General features: G+C 39.8%; 2 protein-coding genes across 3 annotated transcripts in view; one reads left to right on the top strand and one right to left on the bottom strand.

Annotated features, from left to right (window-relative positions):
- Positions 1 to 770: 770 nt before the first annotated feature.
- LOC101163175 (homer protein homolog 1-like) overlaps positions 771 to 18402 on the bottom strand; it is a 20635-nt gene continuing 3003 nt past the window's right edge. The window contains exons 2-9 of one of the 2 annotated variants that reach the window (XM_004072627.4): positions 15937 to 16093; positions 13701 to 13832; positions 11583 to 11675; positions 9561 to 9709; positions 4761 to 4917; positions 4480 to 4590; positions 4333 to 4413; positions 771 to 3047 (exon numbers count right to left, since the gene is read on the bottom strand). In XM_004072627.4, the coding sequence (XP_004072675.1) occupies positions 2856 to 3047; positions 4333 to 4413; positions 4480 to 4590; positions 4761 to 4917; positions 9561 to 9709; positions 11583 to 11675; positions 13701 to 13832; positions 15937 to 16093 (1072 nt within the window). In that variant the 3' untranslated portion in view covers positions 771 to 2855. Of the gene's footprint in view, positions 3048 to 4332; positions 4414 to 4479; positions 4591 to 4760; positions 4918 to 9560; positions 9710 to 11582; positions 11676 to 13700; positions 13833 to 15936; positions 16453 to 18402 lie in introns of those variants that run through there. The other variant, XM_011479239.3, reaches the window with a different exon arrangement.
- papd4 (poly(A) RNA polymerase D4, non-canonical) overlaps positions 16967 to 18402 on the top strand; it is a 14654-nt gene continuing 13218 nt past the window's right edge. Inside the window, exon 1 of the mRNA XM_020705979.2 lies at positions 16967 to 17131. The gene's annotated coding sequence lies outside the window, so the exon portion shown is untranslated. The remainder of the gene's footprint in view (positions 17132 to 18402) is intronic.

Below are 18402 nucleotides of genomic sequence, written 5' to 3'. Positions count from 1 at the left end.
GATCTATCAGTAACCAAAGCCAGGGGTGAAACATCACAAAAGATGTTTCTACAGTTTAGTAGTTTGGGAGGATGCAACAGAACATGAAAACCTTACCCAAAAAAAGCCTTGTTTTGACACCAAAATCATTTACAAGGAAATAATTTAAGTCCATGAAACAAATGCACGATTATTAGTGTAGCGTTCTTTTGCAGGGTTTTCTTTTAGCAGGAGGCAAAGTTGACCCTGACCTCAGCCTCATTGAGGCCCTGATGTCACAGAAGCTGAAGGAAAGACCTCTGAAGAGGACACCCCCCCCCCCTCTTCTATCTAAACTGAGCAGCTGTCATGGATTTTACACTTACCTTTTGGTAACCTTAAATGCAGGTTGCTATTATCTGTTCTTTCTCTCCAAAGATAAATTGCCTGAAAGGTTTCCTATTATGACTTTAAGTACACTATGACATTTTTGTGGTTGTTGTTGGAGTTGGTCCTTCAACACAGAGTGCAATATGGAAATTAAGAAAAAAAAATAAACAGCAAAGAAAAGCTTTCTGAGTTTGCCTGGAATAATGGACCTTTAAGCACTGCTTTTTATTACAGTATAACACGTTAAGAAATTTTAGCTTTTTTCCCTTCTGTTTTCATTCTTTGAAAGCTTTTTCATGTACCTCACTCCTCCATTTGAATAAATCCTATAAAGCAGCAGATTGTTGTCAAATTCTTTTCAACAAAATAAAAAAAATAGAATTTTCTCCATCAACAGACACACTAACAGATACTAACATCTCTGTTTTGGGGGGCAAATTCTTTCATTTGCAGACATAAATCTCACCAGTTTACAATCACAGCTCACCTGAGGTACCCCTTTAATATTATCAGTTCAAAATTACTTAAATAATCAAAAATATTGCCAGTCCTCTCATACGTCTAAATACAACAGTAATAATAATAATACCTACATTGAAATACTATAAGTTACAAAACAGGAGAATGAAAAGCTTTTTATCCACTACTGTACAAAGGCATTCATTAACAACAGCATTAATATGAAGGGACTGCATCTCTGGATGGAAGAAAGTCACACCCCTCCTTTAGTCTTATTCCGGTGTATTAACCTGTGGAACTAATTACAGAAATCAATTCAGGTACATGACTTTTTTTTTTTTTTTTTGCACTAGTGCTAAATGCAGTTCTATTAGTCTATGACTAAGTTATACCAGTGTAATAACATAGTGCAAACTGGGCGCTCAGTTAAAATATGAGATCAGCAGCACCTCATGAGGATAAATATTTATATATTTTTCATTTTAAAAGAAGCTGAAAGCTGTTTTTATACATGTGTAATTTGGTACAAAACATATAATGCTAAGCGTTCACATGGAGTGCTTTTGTTTGATTGTTTTTTTTTTTAATATACAGAAGAGGATTTGAGAGTGTACCCACGCACAGTTAATACACAGCAATAAGCCACTGCAGGGTGTCACTGCATTCAACCCATCCATTCATTTACAATGCCAGCATGAGTATAAAGTTGTCAAATACAGTTGGAATAATCCGTAGTATGTCCAGTGGAAAATAAATAATAATAAAGAAAGTAAAACAGAAAGAAAAGTACAGTTCTGAATTCACCTGTAAGGAGTGAAAATCTGGCCAGTTTCACTGAGGGTCCAGATTTAAGAACATGGAGATGACGCTCTGTAAGCCCTTCTGGATGCACTACTCTGACCACACAGGGCTGCCACACAGTTTAGCGGTCAACAGCAGTACACTTTCTGTGAGACGGCGGGGGGGAACGGACGGGCAGACGGGAGGGAGGGAGGGATCAGCCTAATTTGTGTTTGTCCTTTCCACTGAGTATGTTACCTGAAACTGTTACACGGAGCCTGTCTGGTATTGCTCAGTGTGTGTTATCTACAAACGTGCCCCCTCATGTGCTTTCAGGACACACACTACGTCACACCTTGTCAGAACACATTGCCACACTGAGTTTGGCAGGAAGACAGCTCACTTGTCTGTGGCGGTGGAAGCAGTTTGGATGTTAAAAAAAAAACCTTAATTTCAATCAGATTAATTTGGACGGGAAAAAGGACAATAGGAGAGTCAAAAGTCGTTCATCATATCGGAGTTTTAATAGAGGTAGTGATTTAGAGAAACCTTTATTTTCACTGGGGGGCTGACTTTACTTCCCAGCAGGGAGTCAAACTGGGGGGCAACCGTGATGCCACTTGTAGCCAAAACGGTACTAGGAGCTGATTTTAAAATATTCAGTTGTGAATTACATTCTTGTGGCACAACGAGTAAGTGTGTGTGTTCTTCAAATCTTCTCTGTACACAACGTTACTTTGGATCAAAGCAAGAGGACAACATTTTCAGGAGATTTGGCAGCTTTGGCACAGTTCTCTGAGTCTTAACAACAATGATCTCCACTTGTCTTTCAACGTACCCCCTGAGGGGCGTTTGTGGGTTTGATGTAGCTGTGAGCTGTGCTGCAGCTCTCCTGGTCAAACGATAGATGGCACTGAGGCACAGGTCTCAAGCGTGTGGGTGTGATTGGACTGGATGGGGGGGCAGTTGCAGTATGTCACAGCAGACAAATGTACCACCGGATCAACCAGGCTGACCGAGCCAATCAGAAGGCGAGCTGAGGTAGTCCCTGCGTCATTTTGAACTGCAGGATTGTTTGCAGTTGGTAGAAACTCAGAGCCTGCAAGGTTAGAACAGGAGATCAGCTGCCCTTTGTCAGTAACGTATAAGTGTGGGCAGTGCAGTTTGTCATTTTTCATAAGTAGGGAGGAGGGTATGGTGCCGGTACGTTTGGGCTTTTAAGTAAATTATAATATGGCTCTGGCTGTGAAAGTTAGGGATGTTTGTCTTTAGCTGGCCTCCTCTATGAGCCGGGCCAAGGTGTCTCTGAGCTCCGTCAGCTCAAAGATCTTCCCGTCAAGCAGCTCCAGCAGTGTTCGCAGGCTCTTTCTGAAATTCTCCTGCTCTTCCTGGTTCTCCTCCAGCCTCTGCTCGGCTCCGGCCAGCTGCTCCTCCAGCACCCGGCTGCGCAGCTCCGTCTCCTGCAGACAGTTACATAAAGCTGTTCATCCAAACACAGGGGGTTTGCCCTGATCCTTTTGCAGGTACTGTATTGTACAAATCACATTTTTTTGCATAGTTTGGCCAGGGGTGCGACTCATACTCAGGAGCCTCTTATATATATATGATATAAAAATATATATATATATTGGCTCACGTATTGCTTTTTCCCCCACTAATAACCGGTTGCTCTTTAGCGGTTGTTTCCTGTTAACAACCACTACAGGGCACTGCATGTGTGTGTACCAGCATTTGCCACCGAAAGCAACGCAGAAGAAGAAACACTGCCCAAAACAAACATGGAGGACAATCTCATCGTTCAACTCCTGAACTTAATGATATTTTTCTGTTTGCATTAAGACTCAAAATAAATAAATCTGAATATCTCAACATCATCCACGTCTTCCAAGCATTGTAAATGAGATATACAGTCAATGCTTCCAAAACAATAGCTTCTCCCACACGCAACAGGGGTGTCAAGCTTGTAACTGCATTTTTGGACAAGCATTGAGCACAGAACTTGATGTGCGTCGAAAAAGAGGCTCCAGATAGAAATTTGACGCGTGAATTGCATTCGGTGTGAACGCAGCATTACGCAGAGCTTGGCAGGTTTGTTCAGAACTATTGAAATAAAAGTGCAACTTATTCTCCAGAACGATTTGAATTTGTTTTTTTCTTCTTTACTATGCTGATTTTGGGCTCCTTTGACAGATCGTCGATGTCGACTTAAGAGTTATTTCCACTAGGCTGTCTGCAGTGTGTCTCCTTTGCGTTAACACAAAAAAAGACAACATTCATCAGAATGTGTACATCGCTTCCATCATGTCTGTGATCCACGTCCAGCCCTCCGCAACGCAACCCAAGCTTTACGCAGGAGTTCCATTTCCAGTCCGCTTACGCGTCAATTTCAAGGTAAAAAGCCAGAGAAAACGGAAACAGGTCCAGGTTTCATGATAAAAAATTCCGTTGTATTTTCAAAAAGGGCAAACCACTCCACCAGGATCCAGGGGGTAGGGGTGATGGGCTGGAGACGCAACAGGGTCAATGTAAATTAACTGACAGTCGTGAGATGGACTCCTCACGCAAAACAATGGAAACGAACCAGAGATGGACCAGTGTAAATCCGGGGTTATACCCCGAAGCAACTTGAATATGGTTTTTTCATCTTTATTGTGCCTTTTTTACTTGGCTCCTGCGACTAGCACTCTGATGCAACATATACTCCGATGCGACTTATACTCCATACGACTTAATATTGAGGCTCACCTCAAGCTTCTGAGTAAGTGTGTCTTTCTGCTCCATCAGGTCGTTCATGTTCTCCAGCTCTTCTTTCAGCTTCTCCATTTCCTGCGGGTCAAAAGCATTAAAAGACTGCAGGACAAATGCAGTTCCTATTTGGTATTCTGACCCCACCTCCTCTTTATCCCGTAGAGTGTTCTCCAGCTCCTCTATGGTTTGATTGAGTTCGGTCTTTTGGGATTTGACCACCAGGGTTTGGTTGCTCTGGCACTCTAGCTCTGTCACCTGGAAAGACAACACTTTCCTTTAAACTGTTGCATCAGGACTGTGATCACAATCTCGTTCCTGCCAACTTCAATATTTGGACCCTGAGTGAGCTCTATTTGAGCACTCGTTTGATCAAAAGTGTTTTAATCACAGATGAGTAAGAAAAAAACAAGCCCTTCCATGCTCACTCGTTTGTGTAGTCTCTCTGCCTCCTCCTGGTAGGCGGCCAGTTGCTGTTTCCACTGTTTGACGTTGGCCGTGGACTCCAGCAGAGCCGCCGTTAGCTTGGCATTGTTCCCCTTTAGCGCCTCCAGCTCAGCTTCCCAGTGTTTGGTCATGGCTGGGCTGCAGAACACAGAAATGTTCGGTACATGCTGTGAGTTTGCCAGCACTAAGTGCTCAGATTTAGTGATGAAAGCTGCAGTAGATTAATGACAGTGTATCTGTGTCAGAACCTTGGCTGCATTTTTGAGTATTTGGGCGTTTCTTTCTTATGCACGCATGAATTTGGTTGAGTTCTGTGTAAATCTTTGTGTTTCATGCAAGCTTCCTGTGAATTTTTAATTTTCTCATTTCTTTTTTAACATCCAGGAACTTGCTGCTTTCTATAATCATCCTCCTACCCCCCTCTCTAACATCCCTCTCTCTTCTTCCCTCCTTTTCTTTTCCGTCCACTCCAACAAAAAAATATTACAAATATAAGTAAGATGAATAAAGTTTAGCCTAAATTACAAAAGGGGTTAATTCAAATATACATCTAGTGTGTCAAAAGATTCATAACCCCTGATGTAACAGTAAAATATGTCCAACACAAGAGGCTTTTAGGTCTCCTCTGTTTGCTCAGCTGTTGGACAGGACAAGTAAAAAAAAATGCATTATTATAAGGACCTGAGACAGTAGTTTGTCATTTTTCCTTCCATTTTCCACGCTCATTGTTCTTTTCTAACATAGCGTTAGAATGTAAATGTATTAGTTTTAAGACGTATGAAGCTGTGTTTTTGTTTTGCTTATTTTCAGCCCTAATTCATCTTTTAAGTTCATAGTTAATCTTTTAGAAGGTTGCACATCATGTCTTTTAAACGTGTTCACTGCATGTTGTCGTTTTGGACTGAGATTACTGTCCATTCCCTCTGATGTTGGCAGGAGAATGCATTAAAATATGTGAAATAAACATATTTTTGAAAATGAGTTTCAGGCCTACATCTTTCACAGAGTCATGCAAACACACACAAGCCGAGATATAAGAATGAAAGAAAACACTTAGTTTATGTTACGTCCACTCACTGACACTCACACTCTCATACAGCCTGTTGTGTACTGTCACACACTGCAGCAGAACTCCACTGTGCTGCAACTTTGAGTCTGTGAAGAGCGATAATTCACGCTGAACTCTCACGGCACCTTCAGTTCTTACACAACTGCCGCCCCCTCTGCGAGTGTAAGTGTGTCTGCATGTATGACGCATAGGAGCAAGACGACACTTCATCCTACACATGCACGTATCTGACACACCACCACACACACTCACACACAGACAGAGCAGCGCTGTCACCACGGCATGCCGCTCCGCCAATGTATAAACCCCACACAGCAGCTCGGAGCGGCAGAGTGCAGGCAAGATGTCAGGATGTGAAGATGGAGACAGACGGAGGAGGACGGAGGAGAGCGGAGGAGAGCGACGGAGGGAGAGTTAAATGAACGCCGTTTTGACACTGGTGTTTGTCTTTTTTGGTGAGTCTGGCTGAAAGGTTTCAGGAGCTGAATGACAGTCTGGGCAGCAGAGACAAAAGCGCACTGTGGGTAAGTTTGTTGCTAAATTACTTTCAGAATTTGAAATGTCAATTTTTGCCATTATATGTTGTTATGAGAATTTTTTGCTTTTTGTGAACAATTGCCGTACATTGATTTGGAATTTTTTGCTTTACTTTTGAAAGATAGAAATATTTTAGGACTAATTATTTGGACAAAAGAAGCTAACACTTGTCTGTTTGTGTCAAAAATGGTCATTGAAAAGCAGGTTTTAATTTTAAACGGCAACCGATTAATATTTTATGTTGTTTTTAATGTTCTTTTAACTTTTATTAATTGAATTTTGGAATGCTTTTACAGTTGGAGACCTAACTTGTACTTGATGTCAATATTATAAGTCTTGAATAAAACATGAACAGCTTCTTGTGTGTTTTATTACTTCAAAATGTCCAACGTAATTTCTCAGTAAAACCATCAAGTATGAACTCATGAAACACACATAGCGCGCCTGATGTCCTGATCGGGGTTTGTTGTCAGGTAGGTTTTTGCTCCTCACACAGCCCTTCAAGAACTAGAGAGGCACAGCAGTTGCCATGGCAGCACCATAGGAGAAGAGGAAAAAAACATCCCCCTTAACACAAGCCTACCAGAAACACACAGCCTGACGCCTACGTTCATCAACACCAAACCACCACATCCAACGCAGGAAGTCCCAACAAAAAGGTCTTACAGTCCTCCAACAACCGTCCGGCATGAATCCAGTCAAGATCTGCCAAACACACACAAACTAAATCCTGCCTCCTCTTTGCTCCTCATCCGAGCGCTGCACCCACACACACCTGCCTACACAGCCCTGCTGAGCAGCGCCATGCTTTATATTCAGAGGAGACGAGCCATCATGCAGTCAGGAAGACGCACCAAATTCACTGCGGGAGTTTGGTGTGGTAAGACACCTGTGTTTGCAGGTGGATGCTGTCTGTGTTCAAATTATTCAGAATCCCCACAGAAAAGCATACAAATTACAAAATTACACTGCCAAGATTTTATTAGTTCTTTTCGGGGAATAATCACATGCTTACACAACAAGGGATAAAATGCAGAACAATTTTAACTGTGGAAACTAGAAGAGTCGATCAAAGTGAGTCATAGTGGCTCAATAGGAGGGAAACAATAGTAATATGGTTGGTCCTTGGATCTAAGATCTTTAAATTGGCCTCTGAGAAAATGTGAAATTGGGGGTTGCTTGTTACGTCCACACTTGCCACGGCGAGCGCGCAGAGTCAACCCTGTCTCCCACGCATGCATTATAATAGACAGATCTGCAGCAGGGCTGCAGTAGGCAGTGGGTGTCCTCACACTGCTCTCACTGCCAAATCTTTTCAGCTGTGGACAGTTCTTCGCGTAGTGGAAGGAATTTCACTTTTCTACAATATCACAGACTGCTCTTCCAGATCTCCAAATGTTTACACTTAAAACCAAAAAGCTTCTCTTTTGGGAATCCAGAAAAAGAGTGACAATACAATAAGTCATGGATTGACATCTTTAATTAAATCAAAGCCATAGAAATGATAAAAGTGCCACCAGTTACAGAAATTTTACAAATAAAGAAAAAAGAAATCCTGTACGTGACTCCTAAACATCATTTTTCACTTCATTTAACGCAATAAAAGTGTCCTGATGGTGGATGTTAAGGTATCAATGACTCATGTAGAGGCTTCATACAATCCACACACTCCGAGTGTCTGTCTTCCTCTATCTGTGCCTCCCACTACCCACTTTATGTTATGTAAGTCTTACGTAATTACTTCATTAACACCTTTTGGGCGACAGAAAGACAGCACCTTATCAGCCATCATGAACAAATTTCACATTTGTTGACCTCTTTATTTTCCACAAACGAATGTTTTATGGATCTGCATTCTGGGTCACACGAAACATTTCAGGGTCAATTTCTAAACTAAACACAAACAGCAACATATATACAAAAGCTGGGGTGCATGCACAGAGGTGACATCAACACCTACTCAGTCAATTTGCATTTCTATTAATGTACTGCTGTACATTTAATGTTCCTGACAGAACATGCTGAGACTGAAAAAATGAACTACTGAAAAAGTTCATCTGTCTGACTTCACTTTGTCACTTTGACAGTTTGAGCAATTTACTGGGTATTCCAGAGAGAAATTCGCGATCACATATTTCCTTGCATTCAAGCTTCCTGGTGTTTTATTGCGTTCATTTTCATTTAAAGACCCACTCCAATGAAAATTGTGTTTTAACATGTTCTTGTAGCATTTTTCTCATGGTGGAGGACATGTATAAAAAAGTATTATGACTGAAATTGCATTTCTGAGTATTTCTTTATTCAAATCATTGTTAATCAGAAGGAGTAAAAGCTTGTAACCTCAGACCTACAAGGGCATGCCACAAGCTCCCTGCTCTGCTCCATTCTGATGCATTTGCTGTAGACAAATAGATCCATGTACGTCTTCGTTTTCCTCGCCTGAGCTGGCATTTGGCTCTAAACTGTACGGCTGGATGGCCACAATATTGCTCAACATTTCTGTTGCAGTGGTGATATTAGCTTGGGGTTGTGAGGGGCTGTAAGCTAGCAGGAGAGTGTAAACAAAGGGATAATGGGAAATAGAGGCAGACCTATTTCGTGTCAACACTCCCGTCTGCAACTCAGAGATGAATTTCTAATGAACCACTGCCGCTTTACAAAAACCACGACCAAGAAAACAACACTTTCCTTGATTTTACCCACAAACTCCATTGTTAAAAGACCACTGGGAATTCTACAATAGATCAAAAGATGATCGGAGTGGAACTTTAAGGAATTAGTGACTAACCAGGCAGTGCATCGGGTTTTGTAAGGAGCACCATACTTGTTGCTGTAATGCAACCAGGAACAACTTTTTGTGAATAAAAGTTTGCACCTGATTGTTTATTTCATTTTTAGACTGCTAAGTTATTATTTTGTAGTCTTTGTGTCGCAGTTGTCAAGACTTCATTATTAGATAGAGCAGACCCGACATGTCTTAAGTTGCTCCCTAGGGAAGAAACACACGAAAGAGCAGCTGTGAATGGAAAGGTTTTACTGCCATGCTGACATGTAACAAATTAAAAAGGGGTGCATAAAAAAGATGGATCTATTTGTGTGTAATGTTCAAAATACAACATCAGTGCCACAGGAACTTTAGGAGCGGGAGCACACAGTATCACATTGCGGGGTGTACCTGTGTGCAAATGCCAGCGCATTCTGGGTTGGCTCTGGACGGGAGTCTGAGTTTGGAGTCGTGTCGCACAGCTCATCTGTGCCGTTGATATTTTCCATGGGTGGAGTCACGGGGGTCAGAGGCGAGGCGAGCTCCCCAGCTGGAGACTCCTTCAAAGAAAACAAAGCTCACTGTGACTTCCAGCCAAGCCAACCAAAAAGAGAAAAACCCTTCATTTCAGATCATTATTATTGGCCGTCAAGATTTAATGAAAAACTAGACAGTAGGCCTGCATAATCATTTGAAAACTTAGCGTTATCGCAATATCAAGCAGTGCAATACGCTTATGGCAAATGTGGGCGAAAATTGCGATAAATGGTAACCTTAAACGTGTTAAAACAATCTTGTGGCAGATTGAAGTAATTAACCAATCAAATAAATCCCTTTATACATTTGACCAATCAGATGGACCCGTTTATGTTGGTCAACAACGTAAACAGTAGTTGTTCACCTCTCATGTAGATGAGAGTCATTTGGAGTATAATTTAAGTTATGTTGATTCTTATTTAAATTAGACTGTTACAGTGAAATGGAAATTATGTATTTAGATCTTTTGCTATTTGTTCATGTATCGCAAGTTATATCATCTTTGAAATATTGATAAAAAATATCACAAATCGCGAAATTTCCTTATATCGTGCAGCCCTACTAGACAGAGACAATTAAAACACCACAGATTTCTCACTAAGTCCTCTTTATGTCCTTTTTTTTTAAACCTCCAGACTTTTTGGGCAAAGCTTCTGGGTTTATAACTCTCAGTGATGTGACCGCTCGAGTTTGATTTATTCATATACAAATCATGTTAAACATTTTTAATATCACCATTAGGTCCATTTTGCAATTTTTTCTTTTATTAATCCCACATGAGAGCTGAGATATGATAAATGATAAAGCAGTGTGTTTGCCGACTGCGGCAGTGCAGAATGACATACTCTGACAAAGCCTGCACAGCTTCAGTGCTGCACATTCTTACATCTTGGCCAACTCGTCTACATCCCCATAGGCTGTTAAACCGTCTTTGGCATTGGAAAAAAATTACAGATGAGTTCCTATCTTCACAACCATACAACCACAGAATTATTCGAGAGACAAATAGTTTTAACTGCAGCACTCACATAAAACAAAGCTATTAAGACTCTGGGCTTGAGCACAATGCAGACAAAAAATGAGGCTCTCTCCAAGCTTATAATGGGCAGGAAGGAGGGGAAGTACAGAGGAGATTATAGCAAGTTTTAACATTTGGTTCCTATATTCATTCAAATTTTATTAATATCCATTCTCGATGCACTTCCTTAGCCTGCAGGAACCAGCATTTGAGATTTATTTGTCTAATGCGTTTATTTAGTTATTTATTTTTTGCTTCATTTGGAGAAGTGAGGAAGAGGAGGTTAGAGTGAAAGCCAGATGGTTCGTGGGTGAAGCCCTGACTGTCTGTAAATGAAGAGAGCAGACAGCTTCAGCTGAGTCCTGTAGGCTTGTGTCAGGACGCCGGGAGCCTTCACAGTTACAGCCTGTCGTGACTCTTGTCACTATATTACTGTTGCAGCCACGGCACACATGGCCTTCTCAGCTTCGTCATAGGTCTGAACTGTTCTTGATGCACTCTGACCAACTTGAATTGCATGATTTATCAAAAGCAAACACACAGCTACAAATATTCCGGTTATTTATACTGAATATCCTTTCTGAAATTTAACATTTAAAGACCAAACACAAAAGCAAAATTTGTTCTCTGATTTGTTGTGAAATATGGACATATTATTAAGCATAACCCAGGAGAATCCAGGGGGTAAAATCCAGAAAGTTTTAGTCCATTTTGTAAATAAGTAGTGAAAAGATATTTTAGGATAAACATTCAAACTTATTTATGTCAGTTAAAGATTTTCTATACCCATAGTTTGTCCTGTGACATCGTTCACTGCCACTGCACACGTCATTCAGAGGGTGGCACAGGTGGAGATAATGTAAGTGCTAAAATCTTACCTGAGAAGGAGATGTAGCCATCTCCATCTTCTCCTGACTCTTCTCCTTGGCGAGCCGCGCGGCTTCTTTATACTCTGCAAACTTCTCTGCAAACTAGACAGAGAGGAAAGCCATCAGTGCGGTAAATCCTACAGGCTTAATCTGCTCAGCAAAGCCATATAGAAGTGAAAGGGGAGATCAGTATGTAAACTGTCAGCACTGAAGGATGGAGGGAAGCTGTTGCCAATGACAACCCGCTGCTGAACTGAAGAGAATTACCCATAATACCTCCCAGCACCAATAGGTCTGCGCCGGTAACCTTTTCGTAACAAACGTCCACCCACCTTCATCCAAAAATACACAGAGCACACACAACAGGGCCATAGTGCTTTTCTCCACAAGTGCTCAGACTAAAAGTTTCTCTCCAGGTTTTTTGGGTTGAGAGCTCAGGTACATGTAGCAAACTCTAAGAGGTAAAATGAGCTCAGCTGAGTAGTTTTGAGCAAACATGCTAACACATACACAGACATGCACACATCCTTTTAAGGAGCAGTTCATCAATCATACAGCTCCTTTAGTTTACAGAGTAATTTAGCACAGATAAGGCTTCCGAAACCTGATAGGTTCGGAAATCTAATTGAAAACTTTGCAGGAGCTGGTCTTGTCTTCACCATTAGTGGAGCTGCAAAGAGTAACCCAATATCTTTTAACTTTGGTGTAATCTAATGGTTCTGCAGAGGTCCAAATGCAGTGAATCTCTTTTAAGTGCTCGAGAAGTGTTTGAAGCATGGTCATCTGAGAAGTAAAATACACTTTGTTGGAGATCCTCACATCTTGCTGGTAAGTGTGTGGTCAGCACTGTAATCTTCTTATTATTTATTTATTGAACATTTTTGACCATTTTTAATAAGCATGCTCAGAATTTGCTTTAACAATTAACATTTATAAATAACCTCAAGAACCAACATAGAAAATTTGTTCAGTTTTTTTCTTTTCAGTTTTTTTAATTTAAATTTTAAATAGTTTTTCTCCATTTTTATAATTTAATTTTTAGTCCTTTATTTTTTTGGGTGATAATTTCTGCCATCCAAAATGAACAAACTATTAAAAAATGTTTAAAATAACTTTAAAAAGCCAAAGGGAGATTTTTCTTAGGTTTTCTAGGGTGAAAAACGTTCATTTTTGAAATTTATTTGTACTTCCTATTTTGTGTAAAGCCAGTACAGTGGGTTGCTTTATTATAGATGTAATGATTTCTCCTTGTTTCTGTATTGTTACTTGACTTTGTCAAATTCAACCTAGTCAAACTAGTAACTTTTTTTGTATTTTTTTGCAAGTGTTTTTAGAGTTTTTTCCTATTTATTCATTCATTTATTTCTTAAAGTGCTAAAGAAAACTTATTTTTCATATTGATATAATTTGAAATAGGAAGACTGATCTAATATTGCATTTGAAAAAAGCTTCAACAAAAATTCAGTGCATTCACAGTTTTACAGACACCGAAACCCTTTTATATTCTTCTGTTTTTTGAATAAAAATCATTGAATAACAACTGCCTTTTTTTCGTTTGTATGAAGTTGTTCTTAACTTTTTATTTTAAATGATCACTGTGATTAAATCTGACAAGAATAGATGAAAAGACCTGAAAGCAGCAGTACATTCTTTCACCTTGGATCTACAGAGATAACAAAACTGACTTTAAGTTAGGAGTCAGGATAGGTAGATGAGAGACATGTGCACAGTGATTCGGAAGCAGAATAGCACAGTCCCATCCATAACATTGCTGAGCTTTTCATTCATGCAATAGAAAATTTGGAGTATTAAATTAGCAGTTTTTAAAAAAAGGTTTCTTTGTCGCATAAATGAAATAATCCAAAAAAATTTGCAATAATATTAGCAGAGACTATTTGATTTCTCCTAATGAAGGAAAGTGTGAGTTTATTTATAAAGGTGGGTGTAAGTGTGTGAGTTTTCATACAATTACAAGACTACATGAAGTTTTTCTGTTACTAGAAGGTGAAACTCTATCATCTCACAAATATCTGTAGCTACTTCACTCAATCTGAGAAGAAGTGAAGTAAGCCACCATGAGACGCTGGAGGCTTTGAGCGTACAGGGTTGGAGTGGATGACATGCTACCTTGGACAGGTGATGCTCGGTGGAGAATCCCAGCCCGTAGACGGTGTTTGCTCGACTGTCTGCCCACTGGCCAAACTTCTGCGAGGTTTTTGTGAAGGTCATGTTGGGACTTATGGTGCTGTTGATTATTGCCTGTAAGAAAAAACCCAGCCCATTTAGTGTGTATTACACTACCATACATCAGATGTAGGTTTTTTTGGTGTGACAATTTCTGATTGTGGTGAGCAAAACTGAACATTTCAAACTGAGGGTTTTACTGCATAAAATAATAAGCTACATTTTTAAACGTTAGACCTCTTCAGTAGACTGTTATTGGTTTTTCATGAGGAAATAATTCCATCTGCAGCCTAATATTGCCAGTAATTCAACACACAAAGGTCAGGCATTAAAATTTTACACATTTTCTGCGGTAACTGTACAAATGTACAATTGTGTTATTCAGACTGCATGTCACTGTTCTAAACATTAAAAAAAATCTACAATGAACACAATGTCACATTGAAAAACATCGGCAGATTTTCTTCATGATTTGCAAAACATTTTGAAGATGTCAGGAAGTTTCTTAGGAAACAGCACAAGCTCAAGTGATGGAATTCAAGTCCAGCTGTTACAGAAAATCATTTTTTTCTTTTCGAAGACACTTTTAATGGCTGATATCAAAAAGAAAAACAAAAGCCTTAAGCTCTTGTACGGAAAGTAGGGTTTAATTTTGTTTCATCAGCAGATTTCTTTTAAAAGAACAAAAAAAACACTAATTAATTTGCAAGTGTACGTTTAAAAGAGTGAAACAATTCATTTGCCTTTTTAAAAAATATATATTAGTGTGGAACAAACTTATGGTGGGTGTTGTGTGATGTCAGTACATGCTTCAGGAACATCAGCAGCAGTTGAGTTTGTTGCACGTTTTAGTGATCAGTTTTTTCTACCATTCTCCAGGACATGAAATGATTCCTGAATGGGTTACATAGATTAAATATTATAATCAAACTAAAATCTCAATGCTAGAACATATGTAATGCTGGAACATACGTAAAAAAAAGGAACTACTACTGTATTTTCCCAAAAGCTATTTTTTTAAACAATTCAGAAGAATTCTTCTCAAAATTCCAATAAATTGGAATTTATATAACCTAAACATGCTGTTAAGAAATGAGCATCTTTGGTTTTAATGCGCCATTTTCAAAAATGCTGTCAGGTTAAGGGTAAATTTTTAAAGGATTTTGTTTTGTTTTGTTTTTGGTTATTTGTTAAAAAAAAAACACTCATTTTTATACAGTTCACATTTTAAAAACATGTTTTTTGACAACTTATCAATCGATTGAACTATTCCAGCATTGGAGTTCTCACTGCACGAAGCTTCATAAGAGAACAAACTCATGACATGAATCTCTTTTGCTTTTTGACCAAAGCGCAGAAACACCACTCTGAGAACTGATCACATGCTAAATGTTTGGTTTAGGTGTAGCCAGGTGCTGGTAGGTGGTGCAGGCATCTACCAAAGCAGAGAATTACTGTTTAGAATAAGCATTTAGGTGTGTTGAAACCGTATTTATATGTCTATTGTTGAAACAATGCAAAAGCATTGACATTAGTGTAGAGTAATTTTATAAGGTAGTAATTTTTGAAGGAAGCACCATGGTATCCACTTATCTCATTTAATTTGACATGTTAGGTTAAAGTATTGTTTCACAAAAAAGACACATCGTGGCTCAAAATTGAAAAATTACATCCGAGCAAATCATAAAAAATGGTCTTTGGACAGGAAGGAATCAATTATCTAAAAATAGTAACACAGCATAAAAATGTGTTGACAAATAAATGTATCTTGGATCTTGAATAACCAAAAAAACTAACTGTCAAACATCAAGACGACACACTTGAGCTTATTTTGCAGTCACTAATATGCCAGAGTATATATATATAAAAATACCAAAGCTAACAGAAATGAGGTTTTGTGACACCAAGAATACAATTAAATCTACAATAAAAATGACTGAAGAGGAAAAAGAATCAGGGTGCTGCCAGACCTTGAAATGATTAAAAATGCTGCTTCAAGACAGAATTGTGCATCAACGGATTTCTGTAGATGTCAATAATTTAAAGCAAAGTTTTTTTTTTTTAAGGAACACTGTTCCCCGTCAAACCAGACAAGAACAATAAACGCGTTTTAAATCTTCTGATGCATTTAGCTCTAATGAGGCAAACCTGGTGATACGGTGCAATAGTCCTTGCTCACCTTGGTGCCATCCAAACTGATGATGCGGTAGACATTGCGCGTGCTGTCGTAGAAGTAGGAGACAGTGACGGCGTGCTTGCTTGTTGGCAGCCAGTTCTTTTTAGTGTTGGGGTCAATCTGGAAGACATGGGCTCGCGTGCTGTAGATGGGCTGCTCCCTGAAGGGCACAAAAAAGAAGTGGTGAACTTCTTTGTGCCGAAGCACCAGTGTCTCACCAAGTCCACCACCTGCAAGAAAACCCCTGTTGCCCACGGGAGAGTCAGATCGCCCTGGCAACGTTATTACCAACTCCCCATCTTGCATGATTGAAGCACAAAAAAAAAGAAGTCACTTCGAGACCACAAATACAGTCATTGTCAGCTGTGTAAGCTTTCCCATTGCAGCTTGAGCGTCCTCTTGTGCGTTTACTTTTGACCTAAACACTATCGCAATGTAGGTTGACGATGGAAACTCAGCAACTCTGCACCTCTACAAGGCAGCACCGTCTCTCTGCTCAGATATGGGAATGCCTGCAGCTCTGAATGAGGGTCACACAGGGGGACAGGGGGAGAAAGGAAGGGGTTTAGGGCTAAATATAGACAGTAAGTCATGGTTAAATACTGTAGACACACCCCACGGAGCAAACGGCTTTCTCATAAGCCGGAAAATATCACTCATAAACATTTAAAACAATTACACTAAAGGCTTAGATTTATGAATCCGCACTAAACTGTGTGTTTCTATGTAGCTCATGTGTGATGATGGAAACTCTGCTCTGGGGCCAATCTTAATGGATTAATTCTGCATTGACCTTTGTGTTACACAAACCAGTGATCAGTGATTAGGACTAGCTGATAATTTGATTTGTTTCTGGTTTCATCTTCACGTTCCATAGGTTTCTCTCCACTTTTCCCCTTCATATATTGCAGCATTGTTGGGGTTTAATGGTTAGTATCTCCAGTAGACACACACACACATGCACGCACATACGCAGACACTGAAAGTGCAGGGTGCTGAGGGAGATATTCTGGGCTGGCAGTGCTGGCAGAACACGAGATAGAGAAGTGCTTACGCCGCACTGTGGGGGTGATGTGGGACATCAAAGACTTGCTGTATAAATGAATATTAAAATTCAACAGCAGCACCCCTCCTGTGTGTGTGATTAGCCACAACTGGGGAAGAACAAGAAGCCATGAAGACATGGAGACACAGAGAGGTACGTTATGACGGGAAGAGAAGGAGAATGATGGGGTAAAACAAGTCAGAGTGAGTCTGGGATGATTAATGTCGCTCCACAAAGCTGCTTGTAGAGAGGGCTGCGTGCGAATTATCATAATCATCGACAGCAGTGTAAGTAGCGGTACAGTGAGTCATTTTAACTCTCTTAGCACAAACATGGCCTGTCCTGACAATCCATGCGCTGGACGCTTTCTAACTTGGCGGTTTCTCTGGGCTGTTCAGCTAAAATTCTGCTCTTCTTGTTGCTTCGTCTGCTGTGTGCACTCAAAACAAAAATGTTCTTGAGCTTTTATTTTACATGAATGCCTGTGCCAAAGAGCTTTGTTCCAAAAAAACACCCACCAGTGAAAGAAAAGCAAAGCTTAATCTGAGAACACAGTTTGGAGGAGTTAAAATTGAGTTAAAATGGCTGTAATCAAATCTGAAAAAGGCTCCTAATGTTAAGTGTAACTTACCTCCTTCAAAAAAAGGCTTATTGTTGAATATCTACATTTAATTCTGGACTGACCCAAGATCCTTCACAGTTTTTAGTAACTAAACTGCACAGAAATTACACCAACAATCTGCTGACTCCCTTTAAAAAATGATTTCAGGAAACAGAAATAACTGGATAAGAAGTAAAAGAAAAGTCAGCAAGTAGTTTAACTGAGAAAAGAGTGAGGGAAACAGGATGGGGAGGTGCCAGCACGATGCAGGTGAAGGAAGATGAGTAATACAACAGAGAGGGAAAGCTATAAAGAAAGAAGAAGAAGCTTAGGAGCAAGAGTGATGAAGTGAAGGAAGAAAAGAGCTGAGGAAAGTGTGGAGGAGGTGATAAATGTGGGAGAAGTTGAAGCGCTGATGAATCCACCCATCTTCTGGGAGGAAAACGTCGAAGGGAGTCGGATGCTCCGACCTGCATCAGTGTGCTACAGGCAATTATAAGACGTATGGCAAAGTGCTCCTTCAGTCTGACGAACACAACAGGGATCTTTTAGGAAAACCGAAGGGAAGTCTTTTTCAGCAACACAGGGAATATGTTGTTGATTTTTAGGTAAAATGATAATAATAGTATCATTCATTATTGTTTTTGTTATTTTTCCCTCCCCTAAGGCGCCAATAAGACCATATGATTATATGTAAACATTGAGGTGGATGGTGCCTGCTTCAGTTCCTTTAAGCAGTTTAAAGTGTTTTTATTCTAATTCTGATTGATCTTGACTGTTAATTTCACAATTTTTTTTGTCCAAATAAAGAACAAATTGTTCT

This window comes from Oryzias latipes, chromosome 9, assembly GCF_002234675.1.
Source record: "Oryzias latipes chromosome 9, ASM223467v1".
NCBI lineage: Eukaryota > Metazoa > Chordata > Actinopteri > Beloniformes > Adrianichthyidae > Oryzias > Oryzias latipes.
Note: the sequence above shows the minus strand (reverse complement) of the source record. Positions and strands in the feature narration are given on the sequence as shown.